General features: G+C 42.0%; 1 protein-coding gene across 19 annotated transcripts in view; it reads right to left on the bottom strand.

Annotated features, from left to right (window-relative positions):
* Nucleotides 1–23,552, bottom strand: part of LDB3 (LIM domain binding 3) — a 452,171-nt gene that overhangs the window by 220,256 nt on the left and 208,363 nt on the right. For all 19 annotated transcript variants that reach the window (XM_029609315.1, XM_029609318.1, XM_029609322.1 and 16 more), the window contains exon 4: nucleotides 14,586–14,661. In XM_029609315.1, coding sequence (XP_029465175.1) covers nucleotides 14,586–14,661 — 76 coding nt within the window. The remainder of the gene's footprint in view (nucleotides 1–14,585; nucleotides 14,662–23,552) is intronic.

Genomic DNA, 23,552 nt, shown 5'->3' with positions numbered 1-23,552 from the left:
GACCACATTATTCTGTATATCTCAATTTCTCACTTCATTTTACTGTAAAGCATCAATTTATCACTTAGGAAACCTTTTGGTTATTTTTCTACATGTCAAATATAGGATTCTAAGTAATACTTTTCAGCAATGGTCTGATCAGACCATTCAAATAATGGGAGGAACTCTTGTTAACCAGACAAGACAGGCAAATCTAGTACATTAAACATAAGATTAAAGCACGATAAATCAGTAAGATGATTTTCTAAAATATTATATCATACATACTAGCATTTAAAAGCTCTCTAGAAGGAAGAAATTAAGTGATTTATTTTATTTGATTTAATTTATTTAGGCGTCTTATATACCATTGTTCCAAAAGAAGATCACAATGGTTTACAAACTCTGTATGCATATTCATGGTCAACATTTACATCCTGGGACAGCATTCATATTCTGGCTTAGCACAATAGCAAATATATATCCAAGTTCATATTCATACATTTTCTAGATTAGCACAAAGCCAATAAATAATATGTCATATTGATACATGTCTAGGTCAGCACAACAGCAGAGGGAAACATTTTACTACCCTTCTGAAGAAACAAAAGATAAATGGAATCTTTTTGACCAAAAAGTGTCCTTCCCTCCTAAAAGAAAAGGGGTTGTTATCTTCCTTACATGCTAGCCCTCACGCAAAACTAGCATATGATATATATAGTAGAGTATATCTTTTATCTGGAATGTTTAAGATCAAGCCATTCTAAATAATGGATTTTTCCAGATCATATGAGTTCCCTCCAGTGGACCAAGCTGACCTAACTGCCCCTTGACCAAACCCAACCATCCCCCATGGCCCTACTGCTGCATCAGTGAACCCTTGGGCCAAGGTGGGATTGGCGCAATCTGCAGGAAAGAGCCCTGCAGCTTCCCACCATCAGCAGATGAACCTGGATGAAGCAAAGACCTTACTGGAGCTTCGCCTATACCAGACCTCATTCTCCTCGGGTTGAGCCTATGGGTGCCAGGGCCGGCAGGTCACAGGTTGGGGTCTCTGCTGATGGAGGAGGTCCATCCTTGGATCGAAGGAGAGATAGGTTAGATGGTTCATGGTCCAAGTGCTGGTCAGGGAAGGTGGCGGTCAGGCATATCTAATAACAGGCAGTGGTCAGTGGCAGGCTGTGGTCAAGCATATCTGGTAACAGGCAGTGGCAGGCTGCAGTCAGGGAAATCCAAGATCAGGCTGAAGTCAAACCAGGTATCCATCCAAAAGGGAAGTAGGGATGGATAGTCAGGACAGGTAGGTAAGGAGAAGCACAGGCAAGCAAGGAACATGGAAGACAAGGCTAGACAGAAGAAAAGACACTGAAGACAAGGCTGGAACTGAAGACAAGATGCTGATGAAATACACTCTACTGCTAGGGTAGTGGAACCTGCTGCTGAGGCAATGAGGCAGGAGTAGATGAGCCCTTTTATAGGGCATTAGTGATGAAGTCATCATCTGGTACTACGGGAACTTTCCCGCCATTAGTCCTTTATATCTAAGGACATTGGGCATGGGCGTGCACCTAGGAAGAGGTGCATCAGCTGGGGCCAGCAGTGTCAGGCTGTGTGCAAAGTTGGCAGTACTGGGCCACTTGAAGAGTGGGGGGTGTTGGGCCATGTGAGGAGTCGGTGCATCTTGCCACATCGGAGCATGGTGGACTGCCACATAGAGCTCAGGCAAAGCAGGCAGGATGAGCCTGGCCAAGGGGGTGAGTGTGGTGGTCTGTGGGAGTAGCCCATGGACCACCAAACATAACACCTTCATTCTCCAGCTGTCAGGCCTGGTACTTTGCTAACCCTCTACTCATGCTGCTTTCCCCTCCCATGTAGTTTATATAACCTATGGAGAACTGCACAATTCAAACAGTTGAACTGAGACTGTACCACATAAGAGGAAAAAGCAACAGGAGCAATGAATTGGCAAAGTTCTTGGACTGCTGGCTGAGCTGAGTTATCCAACATAAGGGGAAGAGGGAGCAAGTGAGGAGGGTCTAGCCATTGATGGGGTACTGGAGGTGAATCCAGGTATTGGAAGTTCAGGTCAGGCTGAGGTGCATCCTATATTTCACATATAAAAATTTACCAGAGAATGGCTATTTGGATAAAAGATTACTGTATTTAAAAAGTAGACTATACAATTCTGGGATTAACAGGTTATATCTATATTTTGGGCTATTTAGCTAGATAGCTGACCTGGCCTGTTTTCTAAAGTTTTAATTCAAATTATGCTGCACAAGTAGACTCCTAGATGGTGTTTTTCTCTTGGTAGAGAAGAGCTATATCAGTACTCTGAAACTTCTAGGTTAAACTTCTAGTACTCTGAAACTTCTAGGTTAAACTTCCAGGTTAAAGCACCTTTTAAGCTTTAACCCGTACGCTCTTTGGTAATACGTTGTAATTCGTTATAATTTCTTCCTGCCTTATCTTCCTTCCAGCTTGTTGCAAGCTTCCAAGTTCTCCTCCCCTGTTGATTGTAACTTTGACTTATTCCTACCTATTGTTATCTTCGTTCACTTGAATAGTTACTCCAGTTATACCCCTTGTTAAATGTAAACCGATCCGATATGGTTATTTACTATGAAGGTCGGTATATAAAACTGTTAAATAAATAAATAAATATATCAGATATTATTTTCTTATGTTTCTTAATATACTAGACATGTCTATAAAAACATAGGGGTAGATTTTCAGACCGCGCGAATAGGCGTACTTTTGCTGGCGCATCAGGCGCAAGCAAAAGTACGCTGGATTTTAGTAGATACGCGCGGAGCCGCGCGTATCCGCTAAAATCCGGGATCGGCGCGCGCAAGGCTATGGATTCTGTATAGCCGGCGCGCGCCGAGCCGCGCAGACTACCTCCATTCCCTCCGAGGCCGCTCCGAAATCGGAGCGGCCTCGGAGGGAACTTTCTTTTGCCCTCCCCTCACCTTCCCCTCCCTTCCCCTACCTAACCCACCCGCCCGGCCCTGTCTAAACCCCATCCTTACCTCCCGGAGGGAGGCGTAAATCCCCGCCCGCTAGCGTGCCGGGACGCGACCTGGGGGCGGGTACGGAGGGCGCGGCCATGCCCCCGGACCGCCCCGGGCCGTAACCACGCCCCCGGACCCACCCCCAAAACGCTGCCGACACGCCCCCTAAATGCCGCGACGACCGGGCCCGCCCCCGCACGCCCCCCTCGGAGAACCCCGGGACTTACGCGAGTCCCGGGGTCTGCGCGCGCTGGTGAGCCTATGTAAAATAGGCTCACCGGCGCGCAGGGCCCTGCTCGCCTAAATCCGCCCGGATTTGGGCGGATTTAGGCGAGCAGGGCTCTTAAAATCCGCCCCATAATTTTTAAGCAGTCTGCCTTGGAGAAAAGTTCACAGGTTTTTTTGTACCTCACACATAGATTCCCTTTGAAAATTGTGCATGGGTACAAAGGACCTGCAGGCTTTCCCTTTGCTTTTTCTGTGGACAGATTTTTGATGGAAAATAAGGTGTATAGATGTTTTTATCCAACCCTTCTCTAAAAAGTACAACTCCCTCCCCCCCCCCTCCCCCGAACACCAGGAAAAGGTACACACACTGAGGAACCCTGCACATATTCTCAGACGGATCAAGTGAGGGCAATTTTCTGACTTCCAGTTTACCTTGATACATCACTATTTACTCTAAGAACATAAGTCTTGAAATATTGGGTCAGATCAAATTTCCATCAAGCTCAGTATCCTGTTTCCAACAGTGGCCAAGCCAGGTCACAATTACCTGGCAGGATATCAAGGGTGAATAGATTCCAAGTTGCTTATCCCAAGAATAAGCAGTGGATTTCTGAAAATCTACCTTAATAATGTTTAATGGACCTTTTCTCCATTAAACTTTTTCTCCAGGAGCTTGTCCAAACTTTTTTTTTTAATTTATTCTTTATTAATTTATTACAAGAAACAGAATGAATTTAAATGCAGCTACACTAATAGCTTTTACCACATCTTTTGACAATGAATTCTAGAGCTTAATTATGTGCTGAGTAAAAAATTATTTTCTCTTATAAGTTTTAAATGTATTACCTAATAACTTCATTGTGTGTGCCCTGGTCTTTGTACTATTCAAAAGAGTACACAACTGATTGAGGCTTCTGGTGGTTTGGGTTCAGTGCTGGTGTTCTTGGTTCCTGGTTCCTAGTCTTTGTTCCGCTTCTGCTCTCCTCCCTCTTTGGACTGATTCTTGGCATCTGACCCTTGGACTGGCTGTCGTTCTTCTCTTGGCTTGACCCTGGACTGGCTGCAGACCCGTCTCCTGGCTTGCTCCTGGACTGGCTTCGGACCATTCTCCTGTATTGCTTCTGGAATGGATTTCGACTCTTCTCCTTGCTTTGACCCTCGGAATGGCTCCGGATCACTCTTCGGCTTCTACTCCTGGACTGACTTGACCAGCTGGAGGCGCAAGCCATCTGGAATCAATGACCTGCAGGAGGCACCTGCATCCAGACCAATCTTCAGTCTTCAGTGAGTCTCCTAAGTCCCAGCAGCCGGGTTCCTACGGGCTCCTCCTGGGGGAACCGTGAGCTTCCAGGGCAAAGGCTTCATTCAACTACTGAATCTTCAAGCCTTGCCGTCCGACGGTAGGGACCTAAGAAGATTGACTCTCTCTTTGGTAGCATTAACTTTACCTTGGAACAAGGGTCCACCTCTGGATTTGTAACAAGTTTGTCAATTTACCCTAGTACATCTTCCAGGTTCACTGTGATTTGTTTCAATTCTTCTGAATCACCACCTTTGAACATCATTTCAGACACCTCCTCAGTGAATACCGAAGCAAAGAATTCATTTAGTCTCTCTGCTATGACTTTGTCATCCCTAAGTGCCCCTTTTATGCCTTCATCATCTAATGGTCCAACTGACTCGCAAGCTTTTTACCTTGAATGTACCTGAAAAAGTTTTTATTATGAGTTTTTGCTTCCATGGCAAGCTTATTTTCAAATTCTTTCTTTGCCTTCCTTATCATTGTTTAGCATCTGACTTGCCAGTGCTTATGCTCTTTCCTGTTTTCTTCATTTGGATCCCTTTTCCATTTCTTGAAAGATGTTCTTTTAGCTATTATAGCCTCACCTTTTAACCATGTCGATAGTCATTTAGCCTTCCTTTAACCTTTTCTAATTAATGGAATACATCTGCTCTGGACTTCCAAGATGGTATTTTTAAACATTGTTCATGCCTGAGCTAAACCCTTAACCTATGCAGTTGCTCCTTTCAGTTTTTTCTTAACCATTTCCTCATTTTATCATAGTCACCTTTTTGAAAGTTGAATGCTGTTACAATAGATTTTTTTTTCATGCTCCGTCAAATTTGATAATGTTGTGATCACTATAGCCAAGTGGCTCCAAAACTGTTGCCTCTCGCACTAAATCCTATGTTCCACTAAGGACTAGGTCTAAAAATGTCTCCTCTTGTTGGTTTTTGTACCACCTTCTCTGTGAAGCAGTCATTTATTTCATCTAGGAACTTAACTTCTCTGGAATATCCTAATGTAACATTCACCCATTCACAGTAATAATGGGCGATTTCCAGTATTGCCAGTATTGGGGTAATTGAAATCACCCAATTATTACTGTGCAGCTGATTTTGTTAGCTTCCTAAATTTCTTTTAGAATTTCATTGTCTGTTAGTTCATTCTGGCCAGGTGGATAGTAAAACACTCTGACTACTATTTTATTCCTTTTTTTCATCTGGAATTTCTATTTATAAAGATTCAACATTGCATTTTGTTCCCAAAAGAAGTTTTATTTTGTTTGACTCAATTCCCTCTTTAACATATAGAACCACCCCTCCATAAATTTGATTCATTCTATCATTTTGATATAATCTATCCCCTGGTATCACAGTATTCCATTGGTTATCCTCCTGCCACCAGGTCTCTGAGATGCCAATTATATCTACCTCTTCATCCATTGCTTTACACTCTCTCTCCCATCTTATTTTGTAGACTTCTAACATTTTATACAGACATTTCAAAGTATGTCTTTGTTTGACAGGGGTAATTTGGAATCTTTCTGCAATTTACTTAAAGACACCTGGTCCACTTTGGCATTTATTGGAACCTCTCTACTGGGATGCCCAATTTTCCCTGTTCTCTTAGTTTCCTTCAAAGATACATTATTCCAAGCCATGTGCTTCTGAGCAAATGCTGGCTTTACACAATCATCTAGTTTAAAGCTGCGCTATCTCTTTTTTTAAAGGTTAGTGCCAGCAGCCTGGCTCTACTCTGATTAAGGTGGAGCCCATCCTTTTGGAAAAAGTCACCCCCTTCCCCAAAATGAAGCCCAGTTCTGAACAAACCTAAAACCCTCTTCTCTGCACCGTTATTTCATCCATACATTGATACTCTGGAGCTCTGCTAAAACCATACATTTAGCTTTTAGAATCTCCCTCCTGCACTTTCCTATGCCATTGGTACCCACATATACCAAGACAGCCAGCTCTTCCCCAGCACTATCTAAAATCCTGTCTATGTGATACCGGAGGTCCACCGCCTTCTCACCAGGCAGGCAAGTTAACAAGTGATCCTCATGTCCACCAGCCACCCAGCTATCAACCTTCCTAATAAGTGAATCACCAACTATAATAGCCTTTCTTATCCTTCCCTCCTGGGTATGTGACCCTGGAGACCTATCCTCAGTGTGAGAGGATATTACATCAACTTGAGAACAGGTTCTAGCTGTAGGATTGCTTCCTGCCTCATCAAGCTGATATTCTCCTTCCAGGTGCCCTTCCTCCTCCAAGGCAGCACAGGGGCTACTAGATTGTAGGTGTTACTTCTCTACTATATCCCTGAAGGTCACCTCTGTATACCTCTCTGTCTCCCTTAGCTCCTCCAGGTCTGCCACTCTAGCTTTCAGAGATCAGACTTGTTCTCTGAGGGCTTGGAGCTCTTTGCACTTAGTTCACAGATGTGACCTCTTACCAGCTGGGAGATAATCATACATGAAAGTTGAATGCACTCAGTGCAAAACAGTGGAAAGCCTCCCTCTCACTGCTGGACTACTTCCTGCTTTATACTTTTGTTGATTTATTATCGAGTTAAAATTTCCAAGGGACGAGGAATGTAAAGCTAACCTAAAGTACTTTTAGTCTATAGGTTTAATTTATATTTGTATGACAATGATCCTTAAATGCTACAATTAATCCACCTATATCTTCTTAGTTACCCACCTTATTGATTCTTGTTTTGAATTAAATCCTGTATCAAAACTGTAACAAACTACTTGTACCAAACAAAATTACCATGCAAAATCAAAACATATAAACCAAATTGAAACAGATAAGTTCTAGTAAACAAATAAAGTATAGCAAGGTAAATGGATAGTGTACAAAACAGAAGTTTTAGGTGCGCATGCCTAATGGCGCGCACTTCCAATCTTCTTCTGCTGCAAGGGGAGCGGGGCCTCTGGAAGCTGGGGCTGTGGAGTTTGAAGCCTGGATCATTCGCCTTGACTTCTGGAGTCCTCTCCCGGGCGCTGCTGAGTAGAATATGCAGATAAGCCTTTCGGTCCTCTTCTGCTGACATGGTAAATGGTTTTAAATATTTTCCTCTTAATATATTTTAAGCTGGCCCAAATTCTTTTCATGATGTTCAGGATTAAAATAATGCTATGTTTGTTTTACTATTATACGACAAAAGATTGCACATTATGTAGTGCAGGTACAGACTATGTTGTAGCAGGTAATGAAGAAGAAACAGCCGCATCAGCAGAGTCAGTGCACCCCGCCACATTTCTGAAGTGACACTTTCAACAGAAAGAATGGACAATAAAGTTAATGGTCTGTATAAACAGAGGATATGTATGAAGTCTGCCTTTCTAAGTGCATATGGAATGTTTGCTATATTGTCCAAAATAACAGAACCTGGAAAAAGGCCTGGAGTCAGTCATGTCTCTGTTTCTCTTGTACCTGAAAGATACTGCTTGCACTTTGCTTCTTTCCAAAACCAGCAATGCAAAGCCAGCTTGCTTTTGAAGATCCTGGTAGTGTCATAGGATTTTAATGATATTGACAAGGTTGCCGGAAGATAATGAAGTAGCAGCTTGGAAATGCATTGGACCAACAGCATCATGCAGTCTTTAGTCTGCTCAGTTCCACTAGTCAACATAGCAGTGGTTAAATGGATGATTGGCACTGAGTTGTCCCTCAGAGTTTTCATTACAGTTTGCTAAAAATTAGAATAGAATTTGGCAACTGCTTGAGTAGCAAAATAGTTTGAGGATGGCATCCTGTTTCCTAGATGCGCCCTGGATATAAAGAAATACAGATTTAAAATTCTCACAGCAGCTTCCTGCCGGGACTGGGTATCACTATCATGTGGATTAGCAGTTCCATTATCATCAAAAGGTAAAAATGCATATGATTAATGTGTCTTTGCATTTTCACTTTCTCCCATCTTTTACCCTAACAACGTATGTTCCCTGCTGTACCTGCTACTATAACATAATCTGCTGCTGCTCAGCCTCAGGTTCTTATTCTTTCATCTCAAGGTACAATCTTATCAGCAATCAGAAACAGAAACATCGGATGAGGGAGATAAGAATCCGCTTTCTGAAACAGGTAGGAGGGACACCTTGGCTACAAAGGTGGAGCTATTACAAAGAGACTTTCTTGTATTCTTTAAGCAGTATTGCCCTTGCCAGTGTCCTTCTTGCTGCTCTCCAGAGTTGTTTATTCTTATGAGAGGGACAAGGTTTGTGGCAAATGTTAAACTGAGATTACTGTTCTTGCTGATGATGATGACATCGATGAGGAGGGTTATGGATTTGGAAACAGGATGGGCTATGGGAAGTCACCGGCTGCCATCCTATTGGTGGCAGCATTTGTGGCGGATGCATCTGGAAAAGTATCTGCACTCTCAGACTTACATTCCAATCAATGACAGTTCAATTTATTTTGGCTCCTTCCTCCTGATGCTGCCACCACGGCAGGTTCTCGTTTTGTAAACTCTTAGATTCATTGCTGTTAGAGTCAAAAGTGTTACAGACAGTATGTCTGCTACTGTGCTTGCTGGAAGCCTCTTCAACCACCACCGATCCATTAAGGAAGAATGACTGTCTCTTGTGATTTGTAGCCCTGTCGCACTGCAGGCATGCTGGGACTGTCTAATGTACCCAAGATACACAGTGGTACATTGAGCATAGTGGTTTGACTTTTTGCATTAACTCTGTTCTGCTACAACTGTGTGCACAGTGCCAGGCAGCAGCACCTCACGAGTAATACCTATTAGTCTCTCAGGTGTGGGAAGAAGACGCTGCCTCAGTGGGGCACAGTAGTACCACTGGGCTTTCTGCTAGATATGTTGTACACTGAAAGGTAATAAACCGAGCCACTGACCGATTAGCAGCTGCGATCCCCTTTCGGCATTTGCACAACTTAAAAAAAATATATATATATCACTAAAGAGGACCTGGAGGCACCCTGGATTGGGAATGGGGTACGAATGCAATGCAGAAAGCAATCAGGCACATCACGTGTATAAGGTGGGTTTTCACAGCTTTCCTTCCTCTTGCCTTTTTTCTTTCCCTTATTTTTTCCAGTTTTCTCCAAAAATGGCAGATATGTTAAGTCCTCACTGCTCGCTCATCTTGCTGTCAGCCAGTTTGTGTCTTCTCTTTACCGTCTTGCCTGTCCCTTCTTTATCTGTCCCCACTTCTCTCCTGCTCTAAGATGGTGGTGGAGCTGGACCGAGCATGGTCACAAATGCCGAGAAGTTAAAATACTGTGGGGAATAACCAGAAGAAATCTTTGACGGAACAGGAAATAAGTGGATCCACGCTTACAAGGTAACTTTTAAACAGGCGCACAGGTGCAGGTGTGTGTGTGTGCGTTTGTTGGCCCGCGGCCAGGGACACGGCTATTTTATAACACACATGCATATATGCATGCACACAGCATGAAATAGGCTGTCCCCGCGCACATATGTGCGCAATTTTAAGTGGGCACGCCCCTATGCGTGCAAATGCCTCTACTGCCGTGTAGGTGGAGGTATTTTAATGCACACGCGCTCTGACACTGTTTACCAGTTTTCCCACTTTGGCCAGGTAAGGGATAGGACTTCCAAACCCCCTAGTTTAATAGCCTCCCTTTCCCTCTGTTAGCTCCGACCCTTAAAACCCTGCTGATTTATCTATTTATCTTTATTTTATTACTTACACGCCATCCATAGCTGAAGCAAATTTAGGCGGCAGGGGACCCTGGTGTGTGCCTGTGCAGTGTAACTATTTACGCGCTGGTTTCATTGAGAACGAACGCCCGCGCCCCGCCCTTTTCTGAAGCTTTTTATTTGAACGTGTAGCGGGAGATGTGCGCATACTCAGGCAGCTTTTAAAATCCGCTCAGCGCGCTCCTGCACACCACATTCGCGTATCTCCCAGGTTTGGCACACGTCGGGCTTTTAAAATTCACCTTTTAGGATTTACACATCACATTTCCAGAGCTCAGATCCTTCCAGGTTAGGCTTAAAAACAGTCTTCTCAAACTGTCAGACCGACGTGTGTTCACATCCTTATTTTGGTTTTTAAATCATGCCCGTGTCTGAATCTTATGGAAAAGGTGCGGCTGCATCTCTGGGAGACAGGATGACACGCCATCCCCCCCCCCCCCCCCGCCCACATTCATCTTTGACTTCAGCAACAAGTTAGATTGCTAGAAACAAACCAATGTAGTTTGTTTAACTTGTTCATGTTATTTCGGTCAGAGCAGAAAGCGTAAACCAAACACTACGATTTAAACCTTTTTCCTGTCTGAACTTACTTAAAATTATTGTTTTTGACTTTCAAGAGTTACGCTGTTTCTCCTGCCATCACTAACAGGATCAGGGCTGCTGGAAGGGGGAGGGGGGGGGGGGGGTAAGAAGGCGCCATGCTGCTGTTTTGAGTCAGTCTGTGAATCTGTGAGCACGCAAGCGCAAAAAGGAAGGGGGAGAGGGGATGCCAAAAGCAACCCTTGCCCTGTACACTGTTTTGTCCAGGATGCTCGGTAATAAACAGATTTCTCCCATGGTCTGTGCGCAGTGTTTATACTGACGACCTGTCTGATGCTACCTTCCAGCCTGCCAGCAGAGGGGACCAGCAGTCCCCACCATCAGGAATCCTCTGCAGAGAATGAAGCTATCGCCTCGGCGTGTTTATGCTTCCACTTAAAGAGAATCCTCGTCTCTCACTTCCAGGCTTTTTAGGTCGCTGTGCTGTGTTTTAATTTTCTGTCAGGAAACCAAGAATGCTGGCGTTAAACCTGCTAGAAAACCTACAGGTTTTCTTTTTCAATCTATATTTAACTTTCAACCTCTCTGCTGCTAATTAAAGTATCCAGAAGTATCTAGGTCTGAAGGATTCTCTTTCAGTGATTCAGTGCCTGCAGCGGGAAGAAGGAAGAGGTACCATTGAGAGGCAGCAGACTCGCAGCCATCAGTAGCCATCAGCAAAGCCGGAATTATATGCACAGCTGCAGCTGGCATTGAAAGACAGGAGAAACTGTTAGCCAAGCACAGCACATGTTCTGTTTGTGCCAGTTGCATGGGAAGCAGGAAGTGCCAATAAAAGTCAACATCAGCACAGATAGCACTATTTGCATGGGAGAAAAGCAGAGGCGTTGCACAAGTGCCCATAGGTGCCCTCCTCCCCAGAAATGTAATAATTAAACTCATTCGTGATAATGCATACACATACCACCTCCTGGCAGCCTATGAGTTGCCAGGAGGCTTTAGGTTGCAAATGATAGAAAAATGTGTCTGCCTTTCCCCCACAGGGTTCTGCTTGTGGTTCAGACTGGCAGCATAGTCCCTTACTTGACTGGCACAGAGGCTGAGGAGCACAGGGACATCTGGCACCTGGCTAGGCTAAAAGTGTTCACTGAAAGCCAAAAGGGGCAGAAAGTAGGAACCAGGGAAGAGCCATGGAGTGCCTGACTGTGGGTCTGCGGAGACTGGGGGGGCCATTTGGGGCTAAGGTTTATCACAAAATTTTAGGACCCAATGCAAAAGTTTAAGGGTGACAGGGAATGTCCTGAACAGAAAAGAATTAATTATGCACCAAAAACAGCTAAATTAGCAGACAATTCATGCTGTTCTCAATGTGCAAATTCTATATAAGAGATGTCCAGGTCATGAGAGTTTGGACTGGGTCCCAGGATATTGCACACTGATGAGTTATTAATATTCTCTATTAGGCAATGGAAGTTTCCAACCTTTGGTGTCGCTGGCTTGCTTTTCTGACTCGGCATCTCTTATTTTTTCTCATTCTCTGGTCTTGCCTTTGTTTCGTTGCTTGGTTTCTCTTTCTCTTTCCTTTTTCTTTTCTTTTTCATTTTTGTCATTTTCCTTCAGCAGTGTGAATTTTAATAATACACAAAAAGTAGTGGGCTGTGCTCTAATGGCTAAGGGTGCATGCTAAACGGGTCCTCCAGTGGGTGCCCACTAAAATTAGCACCCACCCAAATGTACATGAGGCAACACTGTATGCAAATCAGAATTTAGTAGGTGCATGGAAACTAGCGAGGTATGAACTCCTCCCCCCTAATATTTACTGTGAGCCTACTAAATCCTAATAGCTAACACCTGCATGAGATCAGGTGTTACATTTATTACATACATGCTGTACCTTGAAATCCACTATGCTAATCATGCCAAAGTGAAAGCTCCCATCAAGTTCAGATCCTAAGTGCCGGATTTAGGGGTTGGTATGCCTTGATTCCTGAACACAAGATCAAGTGACCTCAGTAGGCCCCCAAGTACATCAGTGGGCACAAAGCAAGGGGCTACCATGCTCTGACTGATCCCATGCAGCATAAAGACCCCCAGCAACCTTGACAGACCTCTCCACCTGCACCACCAGGGCCCTTGATCAAAGGACCTTAGTGCTCTAATCAGGCCTCCCTTTTAACACAGCACACCAGCAAGGGGCCCAGCAGCCCCAAAAGAAACCCCTTTGGAGCCAAGATAAAGAGCCACCATGGGGCTGCTGCGACCATGGCATGCGTGTTTGTGTGTTTGGGGGGGGAAGGGGATCTGTCAGGGCTGCTGTTCCCTTTCTGGTGTAGTATTTATTTATTTCACAATATTTATAGTCTGCTTCTTCACCATTCGGAGCAGGTTACAAAAAGCACACATAATAAAGCAGGCATTACATCATTAAAAAAAAAATAAAACCAACTGACAGTTTTTTTTAACAATAGTGCAAAAATACAATGCACAAAACATAAAAATCAAAACACCTACCTGGAGACACTAAACACTAATTCTAGAGAGGTCAGGCCCTTAAAGATTGAACCTATGGAGGTCTTACCTATGTTGTGTGAGCATCAAATGGCAACTTAAAGAGGTGTACTTCTAAGGTTTTTTTTTAAATGTTTTTGGATCTTGGACATTGCATAAAGAAAGTGGGACAGAGTTCCATAACAAACGGCCGGCCTCAGAGAAAGACTGCTCTCTAGTTTCACCAAGATGAGCCATCTTAAATGAGAGAGCATCTAGAAGGCCCTGGTTGGTTGTTCTTAGTATACACAAGGTGGCATAGAGATTTTGTGTTGTAATGCAGGGGGTGGGATCCATCAGAGCCGCTAAGTCTCTTGTGTATTGTGATGAGGGGTGGGAGGGTCTGTCCAGGCTGTTGAGCCTCTGTATTGAACGTATCTTGGGTTGAGGAGAGTTGATCCAGAAATTTGGGGACATTCTGGCAATGTTGGGGGGATTGAGAGGAGTTCAGAAGGCTTCAGGGACATTCTGACTTTGTCAAGGGATGGGCAGGGTGTGTGGAGGAGGTGACAAAGCCATGTAAGCCCCTGGACTCTTGGTGTGTATGTGGGGAATAGATCTGCCTTCCAAAAGAGGGAGGGCCAGGGAGATATGGAGTAAGGTGGTAAAATCCCCTGAGTTAACCAGCCTTTTACTTTGGACTGATTACTGCAGGGATTTCAAATGTATAATTGCCAGATTTTTTTTAGTGGGGGGAGGGACAAGATTGCATGCATGCATACAAATAGTGCATGCATACCAGAGACCAGGGGAAGGAAATTCCTATCTACAATGAATATGCATGAGATAATTTTCCATACAATGTAGGCAGTGCATGCAAATATCTGCAATGAATATGTATGCGGTATAACCTGAAAACCAGATGTCTGTGGCACTCAGGACTAGAGTTTCCTACACCGGCCATAAACACTCTAGCTTACCATGCCAATTCAAAGATTTAGTGAATCACACATTGATGAATGTTTTAGCTTGCATGTTACATTTTTTCTGAGTGCATGCTAAAGTATATTTTAGCTCAAGTTTTAGTGTCACAGGAGATTGAAAAGGGTTGGGTATGAGATTGTCATAAATTTGGTGGAAAAGTTTTGGGTCAGTCTTTAAAACCTGATTTCCTTGTTTTATACCAAGAAAGAGTACAATCTTGGCCAGGACATACAATTATCATCTGGTTAAGAAAGTCTGAAAGATACAGTTATGTTTGAAATGTTTACAAGAAGGCAGGCCAGCATAATGATAATGAATAGACATAGCAGAGAATTATAAAGTCTGAGACAGGTCCCACACAAGAATTCTACCTTCTGATGGGGGATCACAGGCATAGAAGAGTCAATACGAAGTGAGCCTGTTGGAAGTGGAACTGGACGCTTGGACCTAGAATACACAATAAAAATATACATTAACCTTTACCGTCATTATCATCATCATTGTCTCTTAAAGTCAGTCTTCAGACTTGAGAACCATAATTTGGTCTTTTACAGGAAAGAACCATAGCAGAATTGCAGTTGACTTGCTTGATTGGATCTAATTCCTTAATGTGAATTGCCGTAAGCATAGGCAAATACCCTATCAGAGTCAAGCAATCCTTTCTCTATGGCTTAACAGAGCCCATAAAAAGGTAGCTCTAAATGACTAGGGTGCATAGAGAATCAAATATGGGAAATAAAGAACCATTCCCTGCATTTTACTATAAAACTTTTTCAGATCATACATATTCTTTCCATGTCCAAGATTTTCATTTTTACCTGTATCACATGTAATTAATAAAAGGGAAGGAAGAACATTCCAGAAGAATTTTAAATAAGTGAGCAGCAGCAAAAATGTTTGAGGCATGTCTAATACAGTGAAACACACTGAAATCCCTATTAAATTCAAACCGCTACAAATATAAAATGTCTTGCAAACCAGAGATGCAAATAAATAAATGGTAAATGAGCACAGAAGATTAAACAAATTGGTAGGAGGAATAAAATTAGAAGGGCCAATATTAAAATATATCCGGCTATGAAAGTAGGATAAGTCTTATTCAGCTAACTTACACAGGATATTCAGCTGCATGGCAATGCCACTGAATATACCCGGATAAGTATTAAAGTTAGCCAAATAAGCTTATCCAGCTAACTCTGGGCCACGTCTAACTTAACTGGATATAGCTCAATATTGCTACTTATCTGATTAAGTTAACCAGATAGGTAGTACCACCCAGTTATGCCCATTGCCCGCCAACTGACTATATGGCTGACTAAATAGCTGGAAAAGTGACTTATCTGGCTAAGTGGTATAGCTGAATATTCAGCAGAAACTACTTAGCTAGATGAGGCTGATTTATCCAGCTAAATAGCATTTTAATATCTCCCCCCCATCCCTAGTATCTATAGATTAAACCCAATAAAAAGTTGACCTGAAAAATGAATGAAAATGTCAAACAAAAATTGCTTATAAAGGACTTAAAGAGTGATGGAGGGACTGGCACATTAAACTATGATTTAGGAGACGTTTGAAGGCATGACTCTGCTATTAACTCTATATGACCCTGAAGAAATCATTTTGGGGCCTATTTCTAAAGATTGCCTCCCATTTTGTGACTAAGGGAAAAATGATTAGTAAATAGGGCCTTTATTTCTCTGTGCATCTGGGCTCAAAAGAAAATAAGGTCTATTTCTTAATCTCATTTATATGGCAAGCAAACACTGGCACTCTCTAAGAAGGAGTACAATATTTAGGACCTGATTTTCAAAAGCATTTACATGCTTAAAACTAAGTTTTACACATGTAAATGGACTTTACCTTTATGGCTTTTGAAAATTGCTACAATATATGCCATTGGATTGTCAATAGGTTTTATCAGTGTTTATTGGGATAGTATGTTACATTATATGTGTAACTCCTTTGAATATTCACTTTTAAGTGTTTAAGGGGACAATTCATTTACATGCTATGTAACATACTATCGTAGCAAATTTCAAAAGCCTATTTATGCACTTAAAGTGCACTTACATGTGTAAAACTATTGACAATTCAATGGCATATATTATAGTAATTTTCAAAAGCCCACTTAAATGCATAAATTGCATTTACATGTGTAAAATCTATTTTTAAGCAAAATAGCACATGTACAAGTAAAAAGGCACATACATGAATATATGGTATTTTCAAAACTTCAAAATAGATGCATAAATCGGATTCCATGAGTAAACGTGTGCATGTAAAAAGGGGCATGCCAGGGACATCCATTTTCCTGCCCCTAGCTCTGTCTCTTTGTTGACATCTATCTTAGCCCCACCCATATCCCATCCCTTTTTGATGACATCACATCCAGACACGCCCCTTTCTGCCTCTAGTAGATGATGCAGACCAGAACCGAAAATACTTTTTTCAAGATGGCGGCGGGTGCCTGAAGACTGAAAATGATGCACATTGAAGAAGGAGGCTGTTGTGTAGTGGACCGGAAATGATGTCACGGCCATACATACACAGTAAAATCAAAACAAAAGTATGTTTGAAGCTTGATGCTGTGACCCATGCTGCAGGCAGTCATTTTGGAATGACTTCATATGAGCATGCTTATACATTTTGTTTACAGGGAGAGAGCACGGAGGGTAGCCACTGTTATCAGGGGGGGATCATTTTGGGACATTTGACTCTTTAAGAAGCATTCTGGGGACATCTGAATCTCGATACCCCAGCATCCCTTATCTACATCTCTTTAAAAAAATGTTAAAGTAGCATGGCTGGATAGATTTTTGGTAAGCAGTGTTATTTTATTTTTTTAGGATTGCCTATGCATTAACTGTTTTGCATGCATTTGCAAAATTTATGCATGCAAATTGCATGCAAAGCAGTTAATGTAATTGGGCATGTTTTGGCCATTTATCATGGATAAACACTGTTTTTTGTACATTATACCCATATCGCATATGGCAAAGGGCAAGTACCTCAGAAGCTATTGACATTTATATATTCTGTAATGCTATACATATGATTATTTTTGAGGGAATGGATCATTTAAGCTCTCCCTAGTTCCCATTGAACTTTTAAGGGCTGATCATAAACCAAAATATTCCAGTGCCAGAGGAACTTGTTAAAAGAGTGAGATTTCTTAAGACGTTTGCCACAGAGTGACAGATGTAGTATTTGAAATGGTTAGGCATTCATAACACAAACATCATATATGCTAAATGGGGAGTATATTCTATAGGGCTAACCTTAAGTGCAGACAGTACAACCAAGGCAGCTGTGCTTAGTGACCTCAGGGGAATTATCTAGGACAACGTTTCACTTTTGATTGGCTGGTAATGCATGTTAAATGCCGCTATGAATGGGACTTGCATAATTTATAGCTCCATCACATAATTTTGCACATTTGTTTTTGCAAGGTCTTTCAGCAGATCCCATCTATTAGAAATGTGTTTTCCTGTTCAGAAAACCAGCTGGAAATCAAGTCCTCCCCATCCCCTCCCCCAAATTAGGATCTTGGGTTTCAGCTAATTATAATATCTTTTCAGATTGAGAGAATATAAATGTTATTTAATAAATTAATACAAATTCATGTTGCCATTGCATATGTCATGATTATGTCTCATTCCCCTGGTTACAGTAAATGCAATGTTTTATTATTTGTTTTTCCTGTCTGCATAAGCATTCTCCATAATACCCTCATATCTTCAGGAATATGATATGCAGGAGATCTGGATTTCACTTCCTAGAATATTATAGCCCAATACCTGACAGCCTGTATTTCTACCAGTGCTGCAATAGGATCACAGCAATTGTAGAAGCAAACCTGTCAAAAAAATGATGCTGCCCCTCAAATGAATGCTTGGCCTTGACTAGGGCTGCACAGGATGAGATTTGCCTGTTAGGCGCCCCTAGGCACAGGACGAGAGACAGGAGGCCCATTCTGAGGATCAGAAGCTGGGCAGGTGTGAGAGAGAGGGAGGCAAATGCAGTGGTCCCCCTCCAAAGATGTGCCGTGATGAGGGGTGCTCCTCCCTCTGTCAGGATCACAATTTCTGTGAGATCCCTTCACACCTCCCTCTTAAAAGGTGCAAGGGTGGGCCGGTGGTGATTCTAGTTTACAGTCCTAGTACTACTGGCCAGCCCCTGAACCTTTAACCTTTAAGGGGAAGGGGGGGTAGGTCCAGTGGAACATTGCCATTCAGGAAAGTGCCACCAGGATGGAGAAGGAAGTGCTCCTTTCACCACTGGCACTTCTGGGCAGCTGCCTACTCTCCATTGTAGGAAGTATAGATTAGGGAAGTGTGTCGCTTATTATGGTTAATGGTAATGACTTCTACAGAAAGATGTGAATTTTCTCTGACATCCGCTGGGGAAATGTGTAATTCTTTTCTATAAGGATCTCAAATAAATCTGAGGTGGAGCTACAGAAAGCCACGTTTGCTTTAGAGGAGGTGTATTGAACCAGTTTGAAAAGCCCATGCGTTTTACACAGGTTTGTCAAAATTGGGCGGCAGATCTCTTATACAGAGATCCAAGTAGCCCAAGGCTTGAATGTGTATTTTCCACTATTGTCTACAATATTTTAATTGCCGTTGCAGCCCTCTGCAGTGCTGTGTATAGCGATGCTTTTCTTTTTCACTGTTATTTCAAATGGTTTTCTTTTTTCCATTGACTGATCAGAGAAGCACAACCTGCAACCTTGTATTTAAAGAGAACTTACTTGCCCATGGAGAAGAATGGTTCCATTCCTTTAATGCTCACTGACCTTATCGTCTTGCAGCTTTCTGGTCACTTTATTCACTGGCCCCTGGTTAGTGTACGGGGACTGTTTGTCTAGGAGATCACAGCTGTCATGTTTATTGGCCCTTTTATTATGTCAGCCAGTCTCTCAGATAAGATTTACTAGAAGTAGGTGCTGGTGACCTTTCCCTGTTAAATACCACGCATGAGGAAGACAGAATTTCCTTGCAGTCTTTCCAGCCTAGAGATACATGGTTTACACAGACACAAGTAGAAACCGAAGCATTTTTTTTCCCCCCCTTAAATAAAGCATAGACTGTATGGTCTTTCTCAAGGCGTGTACTGGGGTACAGCAGGTGGGGCTTAGGATGCGCCCACTGCTTTGCTTTCACAAGTTGCCCTCGTTGTCACAGCTTCCGCCTGGAGCACTGAAAGTCTGCTTTCTACCATTCTGTTTGCGACTCAGCTCAGCTCTGCTGTTCTTTTACATTTAAAATTAAGTAGAGGTTTTATCCATACTGGCCTCATTTCTCCCCAGGAAGCCTTTATTTTTTTTAGCCGCCCATCAGAGCAGGGGTGAGCAATCTGGCACTTTACATAGACTGCACGTACTTCGTCACAAGCGAAAAGCCGCAGCTCCAATGGCGTACGATAGGTGGGGGAATGATGATCACCACTACAACAGTTGGGACCACTGGCAGAGGAAGGAGGAGGGAAGGTTCAGCTCATATTGTTTTAAGCCTATCTGAGGAGCAGGGAGTCCATTTTCAGGGAACTGCCGTTCTTACTAAATCCTTTTCTGGAACCTTTGATTTTGTCCAAAAGTAATTCCACAATTCCATGTCTTTTTGCTTTGTCAACTAATTCAATATATACATATGTATATACACACACACACGCAACACACACACACACACACTGTAGAACCATAGGTTCTACAGTGTGTGTGTGTGTGTTGCGTGTGTGTGTGTATATAGGTTCTACAGTGGAGCTTACAGATTGCAGCTGATGTTGCTGTAAAATTTCTTTAACTTAATAGCAACTTAATCCAGGACTTTTTTTTCAGGGGATACTTACCAGCATGGTCCTGTGGTCTGATCCATATTGGATCAGACCACAGGACCTTAAAGTCCAGTATCCTGTTTCCAATAGTGGCCAATCCAGGTCATAAGAACCTAGCAGGATCCCAAAAGATCAATATATTCCATGCTGCTTATCCTAGAGATAAGCAGTGGAATTCTGCAATCCACCTTAATAATGCTTTATTGATTTTTCTTCCAGGAACTTGTCCAAACCCTTTATAACACCCAGCTACACTAAAAGCTTTTACCATATTCCTCAGTAGCAAATTCCAGAGTTTAATTATGCTTTAGGAGAAAATATTTGTTTACTTATTTCTCTTAAATATATTACCTAGTAACTTCATTGCTTATCCCCTAGTCTTTGTATTTTGTAAAGGAGAAAACAACCAATTAGCATTTATCCATTCCACTCCATCCATTACTTTATATATCTTATGATATCTCCCATCAGCAGTCTTTTGACCAAGCTGAAGAGCTCTATCCTTTTTAGCATTTCTTCAATGGGGAATCATTCCATCCATTTTTGGTTGCCCTTCTCTGTACCTTTTCTTATTCTGATGTATCTTTTTTGAGATGTGGAGTACACAAAGCTCAAGATGCAGTCACACCATGGAGGGATACAGAGGCATTATGATATTCTCTGTTTTATTCTCCATTCCCTTCCAAATAATTCCTAGCATTCTATTTGCTTTCTTGGCTGCCGCTGCACACTGAACAGAGATTTCAACATTCTGTATTTTCTACAGATGCAATCCTTTTCCTGGGTAGTAACTCCCAATGTGGAACCTTGCATTGTATAGCTATAATTTGGGTTGCTTTTCCCTATGTACATCATTTTGCACTTGTCTACATTAAGTGTCATCTGCCATTTGAATGCCCAGACTCCAAGTCTCACAAGGTCCTTTTGCAATTTCTCATAATCCTCTTATGATATAACAACTTTGAATGACTTGGTATTATCAGCAAATTTGATCCAATCACTCATTCCCATCTCAAAGTAATTTATAAATATGTTAAACATTGGTGATCCCACTACTGATCTCTGGGGTACTCCACTAATCACCTTTCTCCATTGAAACAAATTGACCATGTAGCTCTATTCTCTGATTTCTGTCTTCTAACCAGTTCCCAGTCCACAATAGAACTTTGACTCCTATCCAATGACTTTTAATTTCCCCAGAAGTCTCTCAAGAAGGACTTTGTCAAAGTATTTCTGGAAATCCAGATACACCTTATCTACCGGCTCACCTTTACCCACATGTTTATTTACACCTTCAAAAAATGTAGCAGATTGGTGAGGCAATACTTCCCTTGGTTAAATTCATGTTGACTTTTTCTCATTAGACTTTTTAATAGTTTTAACCATTTTTCTAGGCACTGACATCAGGCTCATCAGTCTGTAGTTTCCTGGTTTTCTTCTGGAACCCATTTTGCATACTGGCATTATTTTGGCCACCCTCCAATCTTCATGTACTGTAGATGATTTTAATGATAGTTTATAGATTATTAATAGTAGCTCTGCAATTTCATTTTTTAGTTCTTTCAGTACTCTGGGATGTATACCATCTTGTCTAAGTGATTTGCTACTTTTTAGTTTGTCAATTTGCCTTATTACATCTTCCAGATTTACTGAGATTTGTTTCAGTTCCTCTGAATCATCACCTTTAAATATCACTTCTGCCACTGGTATCTACCTTACATCTTCTTCAGTAAAGACTGAATCAAATAATTCATTTAATCTCTCTACTATGGCTTTTTTTCTCTCTTAGTACTCCTTATACCCCTTGTCCAACTAACTCCCTCACAGGCTTTCTTCTTTAAATGTATCTGAAAAAAGTTTATTTATGAGTTTTTGCTTCCATAGAAAGCTTCTTTCCAAGTTCTGTCTTTGACTTCCTGATCAGTGCTTTGCATCTAACTTGGTTCTTATTTTCTTCATTTGGATCCCTTTTCCATTTTTGAAAAGATGCTCTTTTGGCTAGAATAGCTACTTTCACTTTACCTTTTAACCATGTCAGCAATTATTTGGCCTTCCTTCCTCCTTTTTTAGTGCATGGAATACATCAAGTCTTGCCTTCCAAGATGGTAATTTTAAACAACATCCATGCCTGATATAAACTCTTAACCTTAGCAGTTGCTCCTTTAAGTGTTTTCTTAACCATTTTCCTCATTTTATCATAGTCTCCCTCTTGAAAGTTAAATGCTATCGCAGTAGATTTCCTTTAGTGACCTAACTCCAGTTAAGTGAAATTTATAATGTTAATTGCTAAATGGCTCCCAATATTGTTACCTCTTACACCAAATCATGTGTTCCACTAAGGATGAAGTCTATAATAGCTCTCCATTTTCTCAGTTCTTATAGTAGATGATCTGTGAATCAATCATTTATTTCATCTAGAAATTTTACCTCCTTATTTTTTATTTATTTATTTATTTTATTTAAATGCTTTTAAAATATACCGACATTCATAGGACACATCATGCCGGTTCACAATCAACATTGCAAAGGAGGAAGAGGAAATTACAAATAACAGGGAGGGGGGAGGTGGAGCAGTGAAGGAAAAAGGAGAGGATGGGGGTCAGGTGACAGTAAGCGCAGAAGTTGCGGGAAGGAGAAAGGTAGTGAAGTGCTAGGGGAGAGAGAAATTGATAGGAACTGTGTTAAAAAACTGAGAATAAAAATTAACAAATTTACAAAATCAGCAATTCCCTAGGATGCATCAACGGATTAGAAGGGGTAAGGGAATTGGAAGTGGCAGTGGAGGGGGTTTAGGTCTGATTGGAGTCAGGGTATGCTTGTAAGAAAAGCCAGGTTTTGATGCCTTTTTTGAAGTTGGGTAAGGAAGGTTCAAGGCGGAGATACATGGGAAGAGAATTCCAGAGGGAGGGGCCGGCTATGGTAAAGGCTCTCTCTCTGGTAGTTGAGTGGTGTGCTATTTTGAGGTGTGGGATGTGTAAAGTGCCCGCCGTGGAGGCTCTGGATGGACGATTGGATGTACGGAAACGTGGTGTTTCCTTGAGCCATTCGTGGTCATTTTTGTGAAGCATGTTATGGAGTATTGTAAGGGTTTTGTATTTTATACGGAAAGGGATGGGGAGCCAATGCAGTTCTTTTAAAATGGGTGTGATGTGTTCTCTCTTACGAGTGTCTGTGATGATTCGTGCCATGGAGTTCTGCAAGATTTGTAGTGGTTTAATTGTGGCGTAGGGCAGGCCTAGGAGAAGTGAATTGCAGTAGTCTAATTTTGATAGGATTGTGGACTGCAATACAAGGCGAAAGTCTTGAAGGTGGAGGAGGGGTTTGAGCTTTTTGAGGATGTGGAGCTTATAGAAGCCGGTTTTTAGAAGGGATTTGATGTGTGGATGAAAATTAAGGTGTTTGTCTAATACAACACCTAGGTCTCTTACAGATGGCAGGATGGGGAGGGTTGTGGGGGTAGTTTTAATAGAGGCCTGTGAGGTAACCTCGAGTTTGTTGGAAAT

This window comes from Rhinatrema bivittatum, chromosome 7 (assembly GCF_901001135.1).
Source record: "Rhinatrema bivittatum chromosome 7, aRhiBiv1.1, whole genome shotgun sequence".
Lineage (NCBI taxonomy): Eukaryota > Metazoa > Chordata > Amphibia > Gymnophiona > Rhinatrematidae > Rhinatrema > Rhinatrema bivittatum.
This window is presented reverse-complemented; position numbering and strand designations above follow the sequence as displayed.